At 38.8% G+C, this 17,462-nt stretch overlaps 1 protein-coding gene across 7 annotated transcripts in view; it reads right to left on the bottom strand.

Moving 5' to 3' along the window:
- Positions 1-17,462, bottom strand: part of LOC138704946 (protein transport protein Sec16A-like) — a 572,743-nt gene that overhangs the window by 438,979 nt on the left and 116,302 nt on the right. For all 7 annotated transcript variants that reach the window (XR_011333490.1, XR_011333489.1, XM_069833405.1 and 4 more), the window contains 2 exons: positions 4,402-4,554; positions 1,903-1,967 (listed from right to left, as the gene is read on the bottom strand). Coding sequence is in view for 5 of the 7 variants with exons in the window: in XM_069833405.1 (XP_069689506.1) it covers positions 1,903-1,967; positions 4,402-4,554 (218 nt within the window). In the remaining 2 variants the exon portion in view is untranslated. The remainder of the gene's footprint in view (positions 1-1,902; positions 1,968-4,401; positions 4,555-17,462) is intronic.

The raw sequence follows: 17,462 nt of genomic DNA on the forward strand, positions 1-17,462 counted from the left end.
GGAAGCACTGACATTGGACCAGCGTGTGTTTATCGTAAAGATATTTTACGAGGATTCTAGATGTAATGCTGTGGTGAGACCTTATTCAATAGAACATTTGGTCCCAGAACAGCATCATCTGAGATGACCATTGACCAGTGTGATTGCAGTACAGGACTGAAGTCAAATTGTAATGATAAAGTTGAAGCATTCCTTGATACAGGTTTTTCTCGTTTTTTCCATGGTTTTTCACAGATTTGTAAAACGTTTTGAAAAGACAGGATCAGTACATGATGCCAGGAAGGGCCATTCAGGACGACCAGCCTCAGTTGTAACCCTGGAGAATGTGGAACAAGTTAGAGCACTACTCCAAGAGCAGTCCACCACATCAACAAAACATGCAGCACAGCAACTCAGGATGTCATGACACTCTCTTCAGAGAATAATGAACGACAAAGTTAACCTTTTCCCTTACAAAATCCAACTTTGCCAACCTTTAAAGGACAGGGATGTGGAGCGACAGTATTCTTTTGCAAACAAGATGATTGAGATCTTAGAAAATGGAACAGTCGATAAGAATCGCATCTGGTTTAATGATAAGGCACATTTCCATCTCCACGGGTATGTCAACAAACAGAACTGGTACCATTGGGGTAATGTGAATCCACATGTTCAAGTTGCTGCTCCACTCCATCCACAAAAAGTCACTGTTTAGTGCACACTCAGTGCACAATGCATTCTTGGGTCCATTTTTATTGAGGGAAGCATTACAGTAGACAAGTACAGACAGATACTGGAAAATGACTTTGTACCAACTGCACGACATCGCCGAATCCTCCAAAACTACTGGTTCATGCATGATGGAACACGTTCACACCATACTGCATAAGTCTTTCATTCCCTTCAAGCGATGTTTAGAAATCGAATCACTGCCCTGGACACCTTAACATGGGACATGCTGTGGAATGGCCCCTTTATAGCCCCAATCTCAACCTTCGTGATTACTTCTTATGGGGTAAACTAAAGGACAGAGCTTCAAAGATGCACCTGCAACACTCCAGGATTTCCATACTGCAATTTCCAGAGAGATTCATGCAGTCGACAATGCTGTTCTTCAGAGAGTCATCACATAATTCAGTTCAAGGCTCTACATATTGATTGCAGCAGATGGAAAGTATTTCGAAAACCTTTTGTATTGAATTTCAGGATGTCTGTTATTGAATACATATAATAACAAGAATCTATGAAGAAGGTTCAATTTGCATGTGCATAGCTTATGTCATTTTGATGCTACATTTCACTAAACACGATATTACAATTTTGTGGGGTGAATCCAATCATGCAGTATACAACAAAGTGAGCCTTTCAAAACATAGGCATGAATTCCCTAGATAATGCCTTGTTTGGATTCAGGAAGACAGTAATTGTTCCCTTCTGTCCCAATAAAGTCATTGTCCAGATTTCTGAAGAAGACGACACAGGTGACAACAATTCAGGAAATGGATCTTGGACAGCATCATTTAAAATGCAACTGAAAAAGGCTAGTTTTGATGTATCAACAAATATAACTCGTCGAGCAAGTAAATGGAACACACTTCACACTTTTGCAATAGTGCATTATGCAGTTGTATTGAGAGCAGTAGACCTAATCTGTATATGCAAACATACAGTAATCATGTTTACCTGAAGGTAATGCAATGTAATAATGCTGTTTGATATTTCATGATAAAATGTAATCATTAAGAGATATGTTCCAAAGAAAGTAATTTGTTACACCTAGATTTACCATTTCTAAATAATATTGTATTCCTCATTTGGCAACCAACTTTTTTGTGTCATATGATATATTACAAAAGGAAACATATACTACTGAACTTTAATTATTCTCATTCTTCAAGCCTACCTATCACAGACACAACTTACCAGAATATCCAGCATATTCTTTTCGGCGATATCCTGAATAATCTGTTCGACTTGATGGTCTCGACCTGAAAAAGATAGAGAAATAAAATAAATGATAAAAGTATTAAGTAATATCCCATTGAATAGGCTATGGAAAACTAGGTAAAGGAGATGAGAGAATAGAATGAAATAAAATAAAATATGATAATAATTAAAGCACATACTTCCCTTATTATACACATCACAAATCATCTAAAATAATGACTATATTAAATAAAATTTTTCACATTATCTGCGGCCACATTCTTACAGATCCATTTTCTGAAATCTCAAACATTCACTGCCAGAATTTTCTACCACCTCTGATTCCTCTCACAGGAGTTTCAAACATACAATAACAACCTCTATCTCAAACCTAGTTGAAACTCGAGGATACAGGTAGCAACAGAGAAGAAAAATCAATCAAATATATTGATGGTGTTAAATAGTGGATACAAACTTTACATGAAACTATTTAAATACTCTCCTATGTTAGATATTTGTTCGTTATCAAAATATTAAAATGTTTTTTCACTCTCCTGTAAAACTGAATATTTTGATATAAGAGATTGCTGTTCAACACCATCGATATACATACGAAAAGATGGCAAAAACAGAACACTCATGGCTTTATCTTCAAAGTAGACAATAATATTACCTCCGAAACAAATAAATATTCTAGGAGACAAGCAGTCAAACCAGTTCATTTCAAAATGTATCTTATATTTAAGTCACGTAAGAAAAAATATTGCCTACTATAAAAAATAGTTACAGCTAATTTCGAACTAGGGGGAGGAGAGGGTAGGGGATGGGGAGGAGAGGAGAGATGCGAGCGGAGGGGAGGGGAAGAGAGGAGGGGAGAGGGGAGGGGAGACGAGGGGAGAAGGAGGGGAGGAGGGGAGTATAGGGGACGAGAGGGGAGGGGAGGGGAGGGTGGAGAGGGGAGGGGAGGGTAGGAGAGGGGAGAAGAGGGGAGAGGAGGAAGAGAAGGGAGGAGAGGGGAGAGGAGGAAGAGAAGGGAGGAGAGGGGAGAGGAGAGATGAGGGGAAGGGAGGGGAGGATAAGGGAGGGAGAGTGAGGAGAGGGGGAGTGGAGGGGAGAAGAGGGCAGGGGGAGTGGAGAGGGGAGGAGAGGGGATAGGGGAGTGTAGGGGGAGGGAGGAGATGGAAGGGGAGGGGAGGGAGGAGAGGGGATGAGATGGGAAGGGAGGGGATGAGAGGGGAGGAGGTGGGGGAGGGGTATGTGGGGAGGGGTGGGTGGGGAGGGATGGGGAGATGAGATGAGAGGGGGGAGGGGAGGAGAGGAGAGGAGAGGAGAGGAGAGGAGAGGAGAGGAGAGGAGAGGAGAGGAAAAGCAATTATTATGAATATCAACAACTAATATAGGAAAATATTTCATTTTAACTTTTTCCTTATCAACAATTGAAAGCCTCATGAAAACCTGTCAAATGTAAGAAAAGTTTCCGTTCTCCGGAATATTGATTTGCTATTTAACTTCTGAGTGACAGGTTACGTTTCATTTATGAAGTTGAAAGTATGAAGGGTTTGCATTAAATTTATATTACTATGATGAAAAGGAAAATGCAAGTAATTTATAATAACTGTTGGCATTTAATGGATATTATGTTGACGAGAAATAGTTTACTTTGTATTTATTAACTCTACGTTTCAGAAGACAATAAATTAAGTTTTCAGTAGTTTGTCTATAACTGTATGCTTCCTGTCAGGTTTGAATGACTTGGTTGATATTTATCATGCATATGAAAGCAGCACAGTCTGGCGCAGGTAGGCAAAACACAACTGTCCTTTCGGGTCACTATTAGGACTTTTTGATATCACGTGCAACCACACTGCCTGCCTCCTTGTGAGGGATGTTGAAGGTAGGCGAGCATAGCCCAATCACGAAGTTAAACGGTCATGGGTGGGCCTAAAAGACATTTTGCCGGTCTCTGATTCAAACCTCAATAATCAGTTAAGATACTTATTCCCTTATTTTCTATTTTAAACATTTGAACTGTTACAACTTATCTGATACTGATTGGTAACTGGTCGATTGTTCTAGTTTACTTGAATATTATGAACAGTTTATTTGTATGTGGACTTAATATTAAAGTGATAAGAATATGTTGTGATGCAAGATGTGCAAATCAGACCACTTTTCGGTGCTGTCAATATTAAAATGTCGTCACATTAAAAATGTCAATGTGCATAGGCCAATATTAGTAACAGTATTATTTTATTGGGTTTTGCCCTTCAACATAATTAGTAAAAAGAAACAAAGTTAAATAGTGACAAATGCAAAGTATTATCACAAATTACAATTGTTATCAAACAAATTGAAAACACGCAAACATAACTGACAAGATAAATTGCCACAGATATTAAAAATTATTTTGGTCTTTTCTCAGTACATCCTAGGCATCGATCTATTGTTCAGAGGGTACAGGAAGGGAGAAGAAATGTTCGTCAGCCTGATATTTACCTTTGATTATCTTTGAAATAATGTTCATCTTCGTACTCTCGGCCATAGCCATCATCACCATGCCTGTAGCTATGTCTTTCACTGTATTCATGCCTCTTCTTTGCTCTGTCTCTATCATGGTTTCTGTCACGATCTCTGTCTCTTCCTGTACTCCTGAAAACATAAAAAATTAAAATATGTATATACCAACTTATATTACTTCTTACTTCGAACCTCCAGTCACAATAACCTGAGTATCAGACTTCATATGGTAAACTTGTATGTGCTTATACTCGTATTATTTTTAATACTTTTCTTCCTCCCTCTGATTGAGGTTCTGGCTCAGGCAGTACACCTCACTTCATGATACGAGTCATGAAGAACAATAAAATTGTTGCATAAATCTTGAGTCTCATTAGTAAAATATGTTATAGTCTGGATTAGCTTACTTAATACCCTAAGGGCCAGTTTAACCAAGCTTCAATAAGATTTTAATTATTCATTAATTTATTTACTGGTTCATTATATCACTTTTATATCTCACCAAGCATCTTCAGCCTAACGAACCAGTAAAGCTATCATTAAATTTAGTGATAGAAATTTCCGTCTTTAAATTTTTAATGGTTCATTAGTTGCAATATAAAATGGCGGAACGTTTCGACGCAGAATTGTTATATCTGAAACTGCTTGAAAAGTAAAAGTCAGATGGAAATAATGTTAATCATTTAAGAAACGATCATTTTGAAAATTTGAATGGCACAAAATTTCACGAAAGATACCGTATCCAAAGATCGTAGTACTCAAAATTTTACAAGAAACTGATCATAGGTTAGAATATCATAAACACAGCTGAGACAAAGCTGAAACTAGTCAACTAGGTAACGTACAACTGAGTTTTTATTTTAACACATGAAAGTGGTTATTATAATTTCATACGTAAGAAATATTAGTAAATTAATGCATAATGTGCATTCAAACACAACAAATCTTAATTCGTATATTAACTTTATTTTCTGTGACATGCTGGAATCATAAACAACATTGTAATCTTTCTTACAACTCTAATAAATAACACATATTATTACGTATTTAATTCTTTTGCATTTGTTTGCTTGAAGCATATCAATCACTTCACCTTACAATACGTTCAGTGTTAGTATGTGAAATCTACATCACAATAATTCTCACTATGTTTCATTTATTTCATTAAATACATTTCCATTTAAATAATCAGCTGTAAGTATGTATTAACTGCTTACCTGATATTCTGTTGAACAGAATAAAAGAACACGTATAACACACATTAACAAAGACGTGAATTGTATATTCTACTGATACTGTGGTCAGTGAACTCGAATGTTGAAATTTGAATTTCGAATTAAAATACGGGTGGTCGCTCATGTTTGGAGAAGAATTCAATTTGTTTGCCACCTATTGAGAAATTATTGAAGGAATGAAGAATTAGTGAAAACAGACACCGTGAGATGTAAGAAATCCTCCAATAAAATTTGCACACCCCTGGGCCTGGTACTCGATTTTAAATCCACTAGTTTTATTCAAATGCAATACTATGTGTGTATTTTATATCGTGATTATAATACAACATGATATATTGCGGGAATTCCAAGTTGTACATTAAATTACCATTTCCATCACTTCACATAATACAGTGCGTTCGTAGCTCAGCCGGACTGTTCCAAGGCAGCCTTGGACTGAGTGAAGATTGGCATGCCTGCCCACAGAGTTACACGTAAACAACCGGCAAATCATGGGTATGGAATACTAACTACTCTACTAACATTAGGTTTACCTGCATCACAAAAGATGTTGAAAGTGATGATCTTCAACTCTAACACATTCCCTATATCTCCGAAAACAATTCTAATTCACTCGCAAAAGTTCATGTTGACTGATTGCCTGTATTTCTCTCATGATGTTGTCCAATTCTTGTAAAGTCTGCGGATTTGATGCATACATTTTATTCTTTAAAACGTTCCCCACAAATAAAAATCGCATGGAAATAGGTCAGGGAAACGAGGTGGCCACAATCCTCGACTAATTATTCTGTCACCAAACACACTTCGCAATTCGTGCATAGAATTCACAGCGGTGTGCGCTGTAGTTGAATCCTGCTGAAACCCGCCACTCATTCGTTCATTTCTTGTTTGTTGCGGAAAAAAATTATTTAAAATTGAAATTACATAAACATGTGAATCAACTATAGATGTAGATTCATTTTCCGGGCTGAGAGGCCGTGGTCTATTAGTTGGTTTTATACCAGACGTTTTGTCTGCAACTGTGGCAGACATCTTCAGTGGAGTGGTATCCGAGGTCGCAAGACTCTTCTCGGCGTACCTGAGGCAACTGATCCTGTGTCTGGTTGTGCGGGCATATTTATAGTGCGGCTCGCGGGCCGAGGCCTGTTGTCGCTGCGGTCCGCGCCGCTTTGTTCGCTGCTCCCGTTCTGGGTTCCGTCCTTTTGTTGTAGTGGCTTCTTATCTGTTCTGTTTAGGACCAGATACCAACACTTGTTTAGCTTTACGCCTTCTTCCTTGCGATTAAAGTTGTTGTTATGTTTATGTATTTCGATCGCTTCTCTATGTAGACGGGGGAAGAAGTGCGTCGTCGTGCTCAAGATGTCCGTGTCCTTGAATCTTATGTTGTGATCGCCCTCTTGATAGGCATGTGCTGCCACTGCCGATTTGTCGATCTGTCCTAGGCGGCAATTCCTATTATGTTCTGTCAGTCTCGTCCTGACGCTCCGCTGTGTAGTACCGATGTAGACCTTCCCACACGAACACGGAATCCTGTAAACTCCGGCGGACAGCAGCTTATCTCGTTTGTCCTTGGATGACCTCAGCATGTTCCGGATTTGCTTGGTCGGCAGGAAGGTCGTTTCCACTTCATGACGCTTCAGCATCCTGCTGATACGGTCCATCACATTCCTTAAGTAGGGTAGGAAGACCGTGCCCTTCTTAGTCGCTCGTTCCTGTGACCGCATCGACGGTGTTACTCTGGGGCGCATGGCTCTCTTTATCTCCGGCCTTGAGTAGCCATTGGCCATGAGTGCTGTCGATACATGGCTCAGCTCCCGTTGGATGTGTCATGGCTTGGCTACCCACCTGGCCCTGTTGATCAGGGTTTTCATCATGGCCCGTTTCTGGCCGGGATGATGATTCGAGGTCTTATGCAGATATCTGTCTGTGTGGGTCGGCTTCCTGTAGACGTCATGACCTAGGGTGCCATCTGTCCTTTGTACCATAACGTCCAGGAAGGGTAACCTGCCGTCCTTTTCCGTTTCCATAGTGAATTGTACTTGCGTATGGAAGCTATTCAACTGACTCAGGAAATCCATCAATGATCGTTCACCATGGGGCCAGATTACGAACATATCATCGACGTATCTAAACCAGCATGAAGGCTTAAGTGTCGCGGCTTCGAGGATCGACTCTTCAAGAAACTCCATATAGAAGTTGGCTATCATCGGACTTAGCGGGCTCCCCATAGCTACACCATCCAGCTGTTTATAGAATTCATAATTCCATTGGAAATAAGTTGTGGTCAGAACCTGGTGAAACAGGTCCACTACATCTTGCGGGTAGAACTTGTGTAGGAGCTCCAGTGTGTCCTTGACCGGTACTTTAGTAAACAATGACACCACGTCAAAGCTTACAAGTAAATCTTCAGGCCGCGTTCTCAACATCTTGATTTTTTCTATGAAGTGGGTCGAGTCTCTGATGTAAGAACTCTTCTTTCCTACGTGTTGTTTCAATTGGTTGCTGAGGTATTTTGCCAGCTCATAGGCAGGAGAGCCGATAGCATTGACGATCGGTCTGAGTGGAACCTCCTTTTTATGTATTTTTGGTAGGCCGTATAGTCTAGGCGGTAATGCCTCTGATTTCTTAATGGAGCGTTGTACGGCCGCTGGAATTGACGAGGTATTTATCAGCTGGTTAGTTTTCTTCAGGATTGCTGCCATCGGATCCCGTGTCAGCTTCTTATATGTGTTGGGGTCCAGCAGGTCACCAATTTTTCGTTCGTAATCTTTGGTGTTTAAGATTACTGTCACGTTCCCTTTGTCTGCTGCCAGGATTAGAATGTCTTCTTTCTCGTTAAGGGATTTAATCGCCCTTGACTCATCTCTGGTTAAATTGCTCTTCGAAGGCTGCGCACGTTGCAGAATTCGAGCTGTCTCTCTTCGAATTTCTTCAGCCTTATCCATGCTCACTCCTCTTATCCCGGATTCCACGTTGGCAATGATGTCTTCGAACGGTAACACACGTGGTGTTACTGCGAAGTTCCCGCCCTTGGCCAGTACCGCCATTTCTTCTGGTGTTAGTATCGTGTCGGATAGATTCACTACTGTCTGAGCGGGGTCCAAGGTCACGGGGGCCTTGGTTGTCACGCTGTTCTCATATTTCTTCTTAAGACGATCGGTGATGTGTAGTGATGTGGATGTCATGGAGGACAGATGGCACCCTAGGTCATGACGTCTACAGGAAGCCGACCCACACAGACAGATATCTGCATAAGACCTCGAATCATCATCCCGGCCAGAAACGGGCCATGATGAAAACCCTGATCAACAGGGCCAGGCGGGTAGCCGAGCCACGACACATCCAACGGGAGCTGAGCCATGTATCGACAGCACTCATGGCCAATGGCTACTCAAGGCCGGAGATAAAGAGAGCCATGCGCCCCAGAGTAACACCGTCGATGCGGTCATAGGAACGAGCGACTAAGAAGGGCACGGTCTTCCTACCCTACTTAAGGAATGTGACGGACCGTATCAGCAGGGTGCTGAAGCGTCATGAAGTGGAAACGACCTTCCTGCCGACCAAGCAAATCCGGAACATGCTGAGGTCATCCAAGGACAAACGAGATAAGCTGCTGTCCGCCGGAGTTTACAGGATTCCGTGTTCGTGTGGGAAGGTCTACATCGGTACTACACAGCGGAGCGTCAGGACGAGACTGACAGAACATAATAGGAATTGCCGCCTAGGACAGATCGACAAATCGGCAGTGGCAGCACATGCCTATCAAGAGGGCGATCACAACATAAGATTCAAGGACACGGACATCTTGAGCACGACGACGCACTTCTTCCCCCGTCTACATAGAGAAGCAATCGAAATACATAAACATAACAACAACTTTAATCGCAAGGAAGAAGGCATAAAGCTAAACAAGTGTTGGTATCCGGTCCTAAACAGAACAGATAAGAAGCCACTACAACAAAAGGACGGAACCCAGAACGGGAGCAGCGAACAAAGCGGCGCGGACCGCAGCGACAACAGGCCTCGGCCCGCGAGCCGCACTATAAATACGCCCGCACAACCAGACACAGGATCAGTTGCTTCAAGTACGCCGAGAAGAGTCTTGCGACCTCGGATACCACTCCACTGAAGATGTCTGCCGCAGTTGCAGACGAAACGTCTGGTATAAAACCAACTAATAGACCACGGCCTCTCAGCCCGGAAAATGAATCTACATCTATAGACTCTGGCCATGAAAGCCTACACTGCAAGATGTGAATCAACTGTTGTGTCGAAAAATATGGGACCAACAATTCTACTCGCACTCACTGCACATCAAACCCCAATCTTTGCAGCGTGACTAGAAATCTTCATGAATAATATGGGGATTTTCGGTAATCCAGTATCTATTGTTCTTAGTAGAAATGTGACCATGAAGATAAAACCACGCTTCATCAGTGAAGAACATTAGAAGTCGGTCCACGTCGCCATTATGAACGGACTGCACAAACCAATTGCAATAATTAACCCTACTTACAGGATCTTGTTGTTGTAAAGCATGAACTACAGTTACCCTGTACGGCTTAAGTTTCAGAAGTTTCATTGCCACAAAAGCTGACGTCTTGGAAGTGTTAACCTCTTGTGCTAAACATTGCAGTGATTTGTGGCGTGAGTGCTCTAACCAGGCCCCTACTTCATCAAGCTTCTCTTCTGTCAGTACACGGCTTGTTGAACAAGTTTCTTGTTCAAAAAAGATCCTGCACATCTCACTTTATTGACAAGGTCATGAATAGTTGACCTGCTAGGAATTCGAACACCTGCAAACCGATGTTCAAATTCTCTTCGACACCTTCTTGCAGAAGAGTATTTCACATACGCATCATAGAGAAAAATACGTTGTTCTAAAGTATACTCAATCATTATTAATAGACACTTTATCACCACGAGACAACACAATTTTACTCACAACACACGCACAGACGTCTTCCTCTCACGACAGATCCAAATCGACTGACTGGCGCGCCAGCGGTAGCTACAGTGCTACTCTGGCAGCAGGCGTGCAAATCTTCACCCAGTCCAAGGCCGCCACAGAACAGTCCAGCCAAGCTACAAACGCACTGTACAACTCTATGGTGTAGTCATTTTCAGAACTATCGGTATTGTGTGTTTCCAGGTAAGTAGAAATTTTGGATCATTACATTGCAATATTACAATGTTTTGCTGTATTATGATTTGCTGTAAAATATATAATTTTAATTATGGTTTATTTAATGACGCTCGCAACTGCCGAGGTTTATCCACTTCACTGGTGTGCCGGAATTTTGTCCCGCAGGAGTTCTTTTACATGCCAGTATATCTATTGACATGAGCCTGTCGCATTTAATCACACTTAAATGCCATCGACCTGGGCCGGGACCGAAGCCACAACCTTGAGCAAAGAAGGTCAGCGCTATACCAACTGCGCTACCGAGGCCGACTGTAATATGTATATTAAGGTATTATATTAAATAGGCCTACTTATATTCTAGAATAGTGAAATTTATACTTAGGCCTATAGATGATGTGCTCAAAGTAAGAGCATTGTTTGAACTTTAAAACATTATTCATATTAAAATAAATTACATTACATAACAATCACATTTTTGTATCATAATAAAGGTATTCTCCAGAGAAGCTACAGCAAAGAAGCCACATTTCACTGGCTTATGAGAGAAGTATATAGTGATAAACACAAGGTTTTAGTTTGCAGTTAGCCTATAAATACTTCCAACAGTCCATTAGAATATACAGGTATCAAACGACTTTTATATTGAAAGTATTTATAGCTGCAAACTAAAACCAAGTGTTTATCACTAAGTTATCATCTCACAGAAGTCAGTGGAACAAAAGAAAATTATGTCTCCTTTGGTGCAACTACTTTGGAGAATTACGTAATATAAAGTTACAGAACCTTACAAATATTCAGATTAATGAAAGTCAATAAAATCAAGATTCACATTTGGTTAATGTGTAGTTCATATTTTAAAATGCAATTATTTTATTTTAAGGTTATAACATGTCCAGTAGGAAAGAGTCTGAAGAACTTATAAGATCAAGAAAGGAAAGGCTTTCATTACAGAGCAGCTTACAAGAAGCAGTGGTTAATATGTACAGACAATTAAAGGCTGAAGCAGAGGAGGAATATATCTGTCCAACCAAATGGGCTCTAATAACAAGAATTGCAAGTCCCTTGTGTGTAAGAAGGGCTACCTGTTTTTATAGATATTTGACAAGATCAGTGCATAAGGATGCATCCATGATAGTGTTCAAAAATATTTACACATAAATTAACATACGATGACTTTTCTGTAACTTAATCTAATGCAACTTTATTATAAACTAATGCATGTGGTGGAGTTTAAACCTTACATGCAACTTGATTTTGAAAAATTGTAAGCTTACTTACAAATATAATGAGAAAAAACCACAAGTCGCATCACTGATAAACTTTGGTAAGTACAGTACAAAAATATTCTTGTTAGAAATTAAGTAAAAAAAATAATAATAATGATTATGTTGTTATCTAATGCCAGGCGTTTGACAATAAAGTCATTTGACCTCTTGCACACCAATATTTTTCAAAGGTATTGTCATGGTCAGCCACTAAAGCACAGATTTTGAGAATCCATTTCTTGATTTGAGTTGCATAATGGACAGTTAGGGACTGATATATTCCAATTCTATGCAGATGCTTGGCAAAACAATCATGGCCTGTTGCGAATCTAAACGCAGCTACAGACGATTTTCATGGTAAATCGGAAATCAACTGTGGATTATGATGCAGAGAGTTCCATTTTTTCCCTTGAGATTGTGTTATCAAATTTTGTTTGTTGAAGTCTAAGTATGTAGATTTAATAAATCTTTTCACAGAGTAGTAATATGTAGATTTAGTAACAGGTCTGTAAGTAGCAGTGCTGCCCTTCTTTGCTAGTGCATCTGCATTCTAGTTTCCCAGGATTCCACAATGAGATGGTTTCCATTGGAATACAATTCTTTTATTGAGTGTTATTAATTGAGGGGGCATTTTGGTTATTTCTGCTGTTTGAGATGAAGGTGTGTGCCTAGAGACTATTAACAGAATAGCTGCTTTGGAGTCTGACAATATAACTGCATTCCTAAATTTATTGATGTGGCATAGAAGATTCCTGAGACTTTCATTCATTCCAATGATTTCTCCGTCGAAACTTGTTGTTCAATATCCAAGAGATCTATAAAGTCAGAAGAGACAGCACGTAACACCTGCACCTGCACCTTGTTCCCTGAAGATCAAGGAACTGTCAGTGTATAAATGAACCCAGTTTTGTAGAGGGTACCTAATATTAATTGTACCTAAAGACAATTGTTTCATTATTTCAGTGTTTACTTCTGATTTCAGTATTTATTCTGTTAAATTTAGATTATACTCAATATTTAACGGAGTTAAAGGGTTTGGTTTAATTTGTAAGTTTTCTTTTAAATTCGGGATGTTGGTTTTCTGTTTTAATTCTTGAACAATGGATATGAAACTTTTTTGAGTTTTTAATCTACAGATAGGACTGTGTGAATGCCAATTGTTTCCTGATAATCTAATAAGTTTTTCATATTGGATCAGTGCCTTTTCTTCTATTGTCATTTTGATGCTGTTAATATTAGTGAGGAATCTCATAGAATCTATTGGAGTTGTTTTGATTCCACCAGTAATGAGCCTGAGAGCTTGGTTTTGAACATATTCTATTTCGTTTATGAAAGGTGAAGTAATTAAACTTTCTCCGCAGTATGTCAGCACTGGCTGTATAAACATTTTCTATGTAGTGTTCAAAGTATTCCTAGAGCATCCCCATTTCTTTCCTGCTAATCTTTTCTGAAGGGAGAATCTTTTACGAGCTTTTTCAGAAATATATTTCAAATGGTTGCTCCATGTTAACTTACTGTCAAAAATAACTCCAAGATATTTGGATTCATAAGTCCTAGGAAGGTGTTGGCCATTGTATTGGATATTGAATTCTCTTTCCTTTTTACCAAGTGAAAATATTTGGTAGTTACTTTTGCTTAAATTGAGTGTCATCAAATATGATGTATTCCATTCATGTAGTTGATTTAGAGCTTTAAGAGCAGAATTTTGAATTTTGTCTCTATGTCTGTAAGATCCGGAAGTCCACAAAACTATATCATCTGCAAATAGTGCTGTTTTCATGTTTGATTCCTCTAATAGGGAGGGTAAGTCATTTATATAAATATTGAATAAAGTTGTGCTGAGGACAGCGCCCTGAGGTAGACCTCGATATGTTTGTCTGTAACTAGAAAGTGAGTTATTGAATTTAGTGGCAATGAATCGTTGACTAAGGAATTCTGATATCTATCTGAACATATTGCTGGAGATACCTAATTTCTGGAGTTTTAGTAATAATTTATTTCTCCAAACAGAGTCATATGCTAACTGAAAGTCAATAAATATTGCGAAGGTATCTCCTTTCTTGTTAAAACTGTCTTTTATTTCTTGTCCAAGGCGTATGACTTGTTCATTGGTAGAGTGTAGTTGTCGAAAGCCAGCTTGTCTTGGTGATAAAAGATTTTGGGATTCTAAATACCAAGTTAATCTGTTGGAGATCATGGACTCCATGGTTTTTGCTATCATGCTTAATAGTGCTATTGGTCGATAACTATTAACTTCATGAGCAGGTTTCTCTTTTTTGTGAATTGGTACAATGATTGCTTTTTTCCAAGCTACAGGAACTGAGGTGTTCCATGATAAATTGAAAATGGATAAAAGTACAGACTTGGCTTTTTCCCCCAGATGTTTAAAAAATTCGGAATGAATGTTATCGGGGCCAGGAGATTTCTTGGTTTTTAAATTTTGTAAAGCTAGAGTTAATTCTTTGGAAGTAAAATTTTGATGAAATATTTCAGGTTTTGTACTAGTAATATTGTTTTTATTATTTTTATGTAATTCTCTTTTGATAAATTTGTCAGTTTTTTTGGTATTGGGATGTAATCTGTGAGAGTTTGAGTAGTGCACTTGCTATATCTCTACTATCTCTACTATCTGTTAATGTTTTGTTATTATGAATAATAGGTTGGCTAGTGTTTTCCTGTGTATTGGAAATATTCTTCAGAAAATAATAATAATTATTATTATTATTATTATTATTATTACTATTATTATTATTATTATTATTATTATTATTATTATTATTCAGTAATGCAAAAGAAGAATATTATTAATACTGCTCCAAGTACTGCAGTGTACTACCATAATCTTTAAGGATATAGGAATAATTAAAAAGGAGCATATTATATGTTTACTTGTTTCAGATTTTGTTACACCATAGGCATTTATGTAAAGCATTAAATTGGACTCTCCCTTTGAGAGAGGAATAAAGGTTAAGGGTGTTCGAGAGTAAGGTGCTTAGAAAAATATTTTGGGCTAAGAGGAATGAAGTTACAGGAGAATGGAGAAAGTTACATAACGCACAACTGCATGCAATATATTCTTCACCTAACATACAGTAAAACCTCGATAAGATGCACCCGCTTATTATGCTATCCCATGTAATACGCCTTTTTTTTGTCCGGTCCCTGTACATTTCATATATAATGCCTTTATAAAATACCCCATTTGTTGCACTCTAGTCCAACATAATATGCTGTTTTTGTGTAATATTTTCTATCTATTTTACAAATTATTATGCTATCCCATGTAATACGCCTTTTTTTGTCTGGTCCCTGTACATTTCATATATAATGCCTTTATAAAATACCTCATTTGTTGCACTCTAGTCCCGCATAATACGCTGTTTTTGTGTAATATTTTCGATGTATTTTACAAAAATGAAACATTTTGGTCGTTGAACTCACTGGTGCCATTAACCTGAAAAGTATTCGATCCTTTACCTGCGCATTTAAAACTGTACAATACTCCATCCTCTTGTTATGCTCTCTTATTAGACTCTTTACCTGCGTGGTTAAAGCCTACATACAGTTACAATATCTCACCCTCTTGCTAACTGTCTCTCTCAAACAACATTCCTCACTCAGTCGTAATAAAATTCTGGAAATTCTTGCTGGTCAGTTTGTTGTTCTTCAGTGTACTGAAGTGTCTGTGAGTGTTATTACAATATGTGTTAAACAAAGAGCATTTTCTGTGTCGGAAAAATTGGAAATCTTACGAAAGTACGATGAAAACAGTACTCTTAATCAGAAACAACTCTCTGATTCATTAGGAATCGCATCATCAACATTAAGGACCATAACAAAAAATCGCGACTAAATCACTGCAGCTGCGACATCGGGAGGATGTAAGTGCAGGAAAGTGAAGTGTGGTTAAACATGAGAACTTGGAGAACATTTTGCTTGACTGGCTTCATCAGTCTCGAAGTGCAACCATACCCATAAGTGACCCATCATTCAAGAGAAGGTGCATGAAATCGCAAGCAAATTAAACTTCGACTTTTCTGCTTCCAATGGTTGGCTTGACAGATCTAAATGACATGGAATTGTTTACCGCCCAATTTCCGGCAAGTCAGGAACTGTCAGTGAAAGTGACGTTAGTGAATGGACAAGCAGAGTCTGTCTAATCTGATTTCAAGATACGAACCCCATGATATTTTTAATGTGGACGAATGTGATTTATTCTTTAAGCTCATGCCTGACAAATCATATGTTTTCAAAGGTGAATAGTGTCATGGGAGAAAATTAAGTAACAATAGGGTAACAGTGCTCGTTGATAGCTCTGAAAAGCTGCCTCTGGTCGTGGTGGAAAAATCAGCAAAACCAGGATGCTTCAAACGTTTAAAGAACCTGCCATGTGTTTATAAGAACCAGGCACGTGCATGGATGACCAGCGATTTGTTTGCCACGTGGTTAGAGGATTTTGACAACAAAATGGTGAGTACATTTTTTTTTTCTTTTTTTTTTAATTCATAGGGTTCCGATAATTCATTGCCTGAAAGTAGTCCCCCATCTGATGTAACTGATGGTGAAGCTGACGATGAGGATTGGGTTGCTGTGCACGAAAAGCAGGAGAATTTCATATCTGTAGAGATGGTGTTGTGACCTCGGATATTCTTGATTTAGATGACGTCTTAGAAAATCATGTCACAGTTGAGGAAGAAGAGGAATCTGTTCAATCTGTTCCCATGCGACACGAAGCCCATGCAGCGATGACAGTGACAAGACAATTTATCAGTGCTTGTTCTCATGGTATGTCAGTTAGTGTAAATTCATATTTATATCATGTTGAAAATGTGATTATTCATTGTAAGGAAGGGTTCACGCACACGGCAAACAACTATAAACGACTTCTTTCGAAAGAATTAAGTACAATACATATTGTAAATGTCTTTGATGTACAGTAATTGCATAATGGAGTAATACTGTATTACCTTTCATGAATCATGTATTTCAATAAAGAAAAATGCCAATATATACTGTATGTAAGTCAAAATTTGTATCCCGCCTAATACGCGGTCCCGGTTAATATGCAGTTTACACACGGTCCCTTGAACAGCGTCTTATCGGGGTTTTATTGTAATTAAATCCAGACTTTGATGTGGGCAAAATATGTAGCACGTATGAGTGAGTCCATAAATGCATATAGTGGGTTAGTTGGGAGACCTTTTGAGAGGCTGAGACGTAGATGGGAGAATAATATTTTAAGGAAGTTGGAATATGATGCTAGGGACTGGATCAATATTGCTCAGAAAAGGGACCGATGGCAGGCTTATGTGAGGATAGCAATGAACCTCCGGGTTCCTTAAAAGCCATTTGTAAGTAAATACAAATAAATAAATATAATCCCTATACTTTTCT

The sequence above is a fragment of the Periplaneta americana genome, chromosome 8 (assembly GCF_040183065.1).
Source record: "Periplaneta americana isolate PAMFEO1 chromosome 8, P.americana_PAMFEO1_priV1, whole genome shotgun sequence".
In the NCBI taxonomy this organism is placed as follows: domain Eukaryota; kingdom Metazoa; phylum Arthropoda; class Insecta; order Blattodea; family Blattidae; genus Periplaneta; species Periplaneta americana.